Genomic DNA, 4919 nt, shown 5'->3' with positions numbered 1-4919 from the left:
GACTGTGTGTGTGTGTGTGTGTGTGTGTATGGATTGGGGATGGTGTGCATTAGCATGGATGCTGAGTGTGATCAAGACTGTGTGTGTGTGTGTGTATCTATGGATTGGGGATGGTGTGCATTAGCGTGGATGCTGAGTGTGATCAAGACTCTGTGTGTGTGTGTGTGTGTGTGTGCGCGTGCACGTGCGCACGGATCTATGGGACTGGAGATGGAGGGGTGGAGGTGGAGTGGGGTTAGGTTGTCCAGTGAAGATCTAGTTGGGTTGATGACAGAGGGATAAGGTGGCCTTAGTGTGGGTGATGTTAGTCTGGTCAGGATAACAATGGAGGGGTGAGTGATGCTGGGAGTGAGGTGGGGCTGAGTGTTCATCTCTCCCTCCCCACCCCTGCCCTGTCCTCCTACCTTCCCACCTCTGACCACGCCTCTCCCACCTCAGCCATTACCTGGTCCTCCTTGGAGAACACAATCTGGAGAAGACGGATGGTTATGAGCAGAAGCGAACGGCCACCGAGTCCTTCCCTCACCCCGGCTTCAACAACAGCCTCCCCAACAAAGACCACCGGAACGACATCATGCTGGTGAAGATGTCATCCCCCGCCGTCGTTACCCGGGCTGTGCGGCCACTCACCCTGTCCTCACACTGCGTCACCGCGGGCACCAGCTGCCTCATTTCCGGATGGGGCACCACGTCCAGCCCCCAGTGTAGGGGCTCCTGGGGAAAACATGATCTGGGTGGAGGATGGGATGTGGGGAATGGAGACCAGATGAATCATCAGAGATAAAGACCAGAGTCACTCAAAGGCTCGAGAGGGAAAGGGAAATTCTGGGAGACTCACGTTGGGGCCTCAAGAGTGAGACAGGTGTGTTTCCCAAACCTGTAACTTTCTAGTTATGGGATCTAAGGCAGATGGCGTTACCTCTGACTTTGGTTTTCTCCGTAAAAAGAATAATCATACCCACCTATCACAGTGGGGTCAGAGATACTGCGTAGAGAGCAAGCAGTATGAAGAATTTATTCATAGCGTGGCTGTTGCTATAGTCACAAGCATAGAGATGGTGTTGGCTGCTGTGGTGGGGCTGAAGAATCAGGTGCTCACTGCTCACCCTCCACTGCTGTCCCCTCAGTGCGCCTGCCTCATTCCTTGCGATGTGCCAACGTCTCCATCATCGAACACAAGGAGTGTGAGAGCGCCTACCCAGGCAACATCACAGAGACCATGCTGTGTGCCAGTGTTCGGAAGGAGGGCAAGGACTCCTGCCAGGTAAGCGGGCAGGGGCTGGGTCTCCAGCCACATCCCCATCCCCAACCTCACTCATATCTTTATGGGCATACCCTAACCCCAATCATCCCCAACCCAGCTGCCATTTCTGATGTCAACACAATTGCTGTCTGTCCATGCCTACCCTCATTAAACTTCAACCACCCATCAAGTTTCTCTGGCCCCTAACCTGACATGTATGTGTATGCATGTATATATGTGTGTGTATGTATGTATGTATGTATGTGTGTATAGATATACACATATAAATATATGAATATGTATATATTTATATATAAATTATAAATATATTTATATATATTTTCTCACCCAGAATCCCAGTTTCATCTCCCATGCCACCACTGTCGAATTCTTCCTTTGCCTGCTTTCTACCTCCACCACCGTCCTCACTCCCATAAGAAGCCCCCTCCCCCTTGACTTTTACTCATTGTGTCTCCTCTCATGCCAGGGTGACTCTGGAGGCCCTCTGGTCTGTGATGGATCTCTTCAAGGCATCATCTCCTGGGGTCAGGACCCATGTGCAGTCACCAGAAAGCCTGGTGTCTATACAAAAGTCTGCAAATATATTGACTGGATCCACGAGACTATGAGAAACAACTAAAGGGGACCTGCTTGTCACCACCCCACCCCTCCCATCTCTTCTTAATGCTTTGACTTCCGTTCATTCCTCCCTAAGAAGCCCTCAGTTAGGACCCTTGCGTGTAGTCTCTTCAACCCACCGTGGATATATATAGGAAATGCTCTGACCTGATGATCAACTTGGGACTTGGAACAAATTCTGGCTTGACCTAAGTTGTGACTCCTAATATGATCATCAGTGGCTTTGTTTGGTTGTTTGGTTGTTTTGTTGTTGTTGTTGTTTTGTCCCCAGTCCTAAAGTCCTGGCTTATCCCAGGGTTTCAATAAATATTTGTTAAATGATAAAATGGTTCGAATTCAATGTCATCTGCATTCGGATCCTGATCCAGACGGCTTTTCAGTGATTTATGTGTGTTGAGTCTTTGCCTGCATGTTTCTACGTGCACCACATGCCTGCTTGGTGCCTGAGAAGTCCCGAAGAGGGCATCTGGTCCCCTGGCCACCATATGGGTGCTGGGAATCAAACCTGGGGCCCCGGCAAGGGCAGCAAGTCCTCTGAACTGCTGAGCCATCTCTTCAGCCCTCCAGAGCCTGTAAATGTTCCTAACCAACTAAATGCTCAACCCCCCCTAGGAGACTGGTCCTATTTTCTGTTGACAAGAAAGTAGGTACGGATAGATGAAGACATTTGTCACAGCCAGAGAAGTGAAAGACTGGAGAATTTAAAAGCCCCATGACAGTCTTAACTTTCAAGGCGATGCCACCTTACAACTTAGTCCATTTTCTTTTTCTGTTACTTAAATTTTTATTTTTACATTTACTCATTCATGGAGGGGGTGCTCATGCCACGGCACACATGCGGAAGTGTGCAACTTGTAAAGTCAGTTCTCTCCTTCACCACGTAGGGTCCAATCGGGCTGGCAGCAAGTGCCCTTACCCACCAAGCCATCTTGCAGGCCAGGCAGAAAGAACTCAGTTCAGCTCATGCGCAAGTGTAATAACAGTGAGCGCGTCTGCATGCGTGGAGAAAGAGGTAGAAAGAAGGCTGCCTTCATTTTCAAACTGCCCGGATTCAGGTCACTGAGGTCAGATTTGATTGGTATCTGCAGTCAAAGGACCCGAAAGCAGAACGGAAATTCCTAGCAGCTTTGACATGTTTCAAAGGCTCCGTAGCCGCATGTGGCTGGTGGCTGCTATAACATAGTCTGTAGCAAAAGCTCTGGACAGGGCTGAGCCAGGCACAAGATTCCCCAGGTAACACAGACGTTCTGCCCAGCTCTTGGAGAGAGATCGCTGGCACAAGGAAGAACTCAGAGCTGGAACTAGATAGAATCTTCTGGTTGTTAGGCGGACTTGCTTGCTGTGTGACCTCTTATGAGTCACAACCCTCTCTGAGCCTCCCATTCCTCACCCAAAATGAGGGTGTTAGCTGAAGTGATGTGGCCTGCCCCTTGCAGCCTGGGCCTCCTGTGATTCACCAGCTTGCGTGTCACCTAGAGACACGCAGGGAGGATGCAAGATGATCACACAGGTTTAGCGCAAAGCTACAGACTCCCACCCCACCCGCCTTGTTTCTTGGTTTAGACCTTGGGAGTTTGTCTATGTGTCCTTCCCCTCTTGCCTTCCACCACCTGAACCGCCCCCCCCCGTGCCCTCCTACCCTCCCGGCGCCCTCACTCACCGTTCCATGACCCCAGGCTCCCAGAAGACTTGACCTCCCCTCCTCCCACCACATGGGAACACTTCTCAGAACAGGGCATGGGGAACCCCCAAGGAAGCCAGCTCCAAAAGGTGTTCCTGTCACCAGCAGAAGCCTGTATTCCAGGGCCCCTCCCGGAGCAGGAATCTGGGGCCCTGGTTGAGTGCCAGCCCCACCCACGTTATAATTAGGGAGAGGGAAAGAGAGGGAGTGAATCCCTGAGGGGAGGGTGGGGAAAGCTTCCGGGATCTTGGGGGTTAAAAGGGAAGGTCTGGCCAGGGGTCCCTGGTCAGAGCTCTGTTTGCAGCCCACACTGCAGGGCAAGAGACACTTCTGAGTCTCCTCCCTCCTTCTCACTGGCGACTTCCAGGTGAAGCGGGATGTACCCCACCCTGGTTGGGGTGGATGGCGAGAGGATGGGTGGGGACCCTGGGCAACGGGCAGCAACCCTTTTGTAGCCTCGATATCCCTGTAACATGGGGAAATCCCTAGGCTCTGAGGTTAGGAAGAGGCTCCCACGGGCTTTCAGCAGGACCCCCCCCCCACACACACACATACGAAGGAGTGTGGACCTGGGGCTCAGCGTGGCTGGTGGCCAAGAAAGACTGGGTGCACAAATCGCCCCCTTCTGGAGGAGCAGGACTGAAGTCCTGAGGGTCCCTGGAGAGGCCCTGCTGAGGTATCCCAGGCGCGCTGAGGCAGGGGTCTTGACGGGGAACATCCGTTTTAGCCCTCCATTCGGTCCGGCATCGGCAAGCCAGGTGTCAGCCATGAGTGTCCCACTCCTCTACTTCTCCTCCTCTGGTGCCTTGGCCCTAGTGAAGTTGCTGCTGCCGCTACTGATGGTGCAACTCTGGGGTGAGCCTGGGGCCGGGGGCGACGGGAGGGAAGGGCCAGGACCGGAGGAGGAGAGAGTGGGGCCGCTACAACCATACTCAGCCCTCCCTCCTAGAATCCCCCCACCCCAGCACCCACATAGCCATCCCAAGCAAGATCCACTCTTGGGTGGGCTCTGTCCCCGGGGGCCGCGCCTCCCTGGAACAGAACCCAGCCCCTTGGCTCCGTCAGCTTCTCCTCTCCTGCTTTGCATGCCTTCTCACCCCCTGCGGACCCATTCTGTCCCTGCCTTTTCCTAACTGAGTCCTACAGTCTAGTCTGCTGTGCAGCGCAGAGCCCTCCTTCTGCCCCTTCCCTTCCCTTTCCTTCCCTTCCCTCCTGCAGATCCTTCCCCACCTGCCTAGTGCTTCACCCAGTCCCTTATCGCCCAGTCCCTTTACTGTCCCACTGTGTCCCTGTCTCCTGCTCCTCACTGCCCCTACTGTGTGTCCTGTCTCTTTCTCCTCATTGCCCCTACTGTGT

The 4919-nt window shown here is 53.3% G+C and overlaps 2 protein-coding genes and 1 long non-coding RNA gene across 3 annotated transcripts in view; 2 read left to right on the top strand and 1 right to left on the bottom strand.

Annotated features, from left to right (window-relative positions):
• Klk11 (kallikrein related peptidase 11) overlaps positions 1-1883 on the top strand; it is a 2917-nt gene extending 1034 nt beyond the window's left edge. Inside the window, exons 3-5 of the mRNA XM_026789045.1 lie at positions 439-704; positions 1128-1264; positions 1731-1883. Of these exons, the coding sequence (XP_026644846.1) occupies positions 439-704; positions 1128-1264; positions 1731-1883 (556 nt within the window). The remainder of the gene's footprint in view (positions 1-438; positions 705-1127; positions 1265-1730) is intronic.
• Positions 1884-2658: 775 nt separating this feature from the next.
• LOC113458300 overlaps positions 2659-4919 on the bottom strand; it is a 17975-nt gene continuing 15714 nt past the window's right edge. The window contains exons 4-5 of the long non-coding RNA XR_003378693.1: positions 4133-4424; positions 2659-3354 (exon numbers count right to left, since the gene is read on the bottom strand). This is a non-coding gene — a long non-coding RNA (uncharacterized LOC113458300). The remainder of the gene's footprint in view (positions 3355-4132; positions 4425-4919) is intronic.
• Positions 4033-4919, top strand: part of Klk10 (kallikrein related peptidase 10) — a 4187-nt gene continuing 3300 nt past the window's right edge. The window contains exon 1 of the mRNA XM_005366896.2: positions 4033-4418. Coding sequence (XP_005366953.2) covers positions 4037-4418 — 382 coding nt within the window. The 5' untranslated portion in view covers positions 4033-4036. The remainder of the gene's footprint in view (positions 4419-4919) is intronic.

Source organism: Microtus ochrogaster, unplaced genomic scaffold, assembly GCF_000317375.1.
Source record: "Microtus ochrogaster isolate Prairie Vole_2 unplaced genomic scaffold, MicOch1.0 UNK14, whole genome shotgun sequence".
NCBI classification, from domain to species: domain Eukaryota; kingdom Metazoa; phylum Chordata; class Mammalia; order Rodentia; family Cricetidae; genus Microtus; species Microtus ochrogaster.
This window is presented reverse-complemented; position numbering and strand designations above follow the sequence as displayed.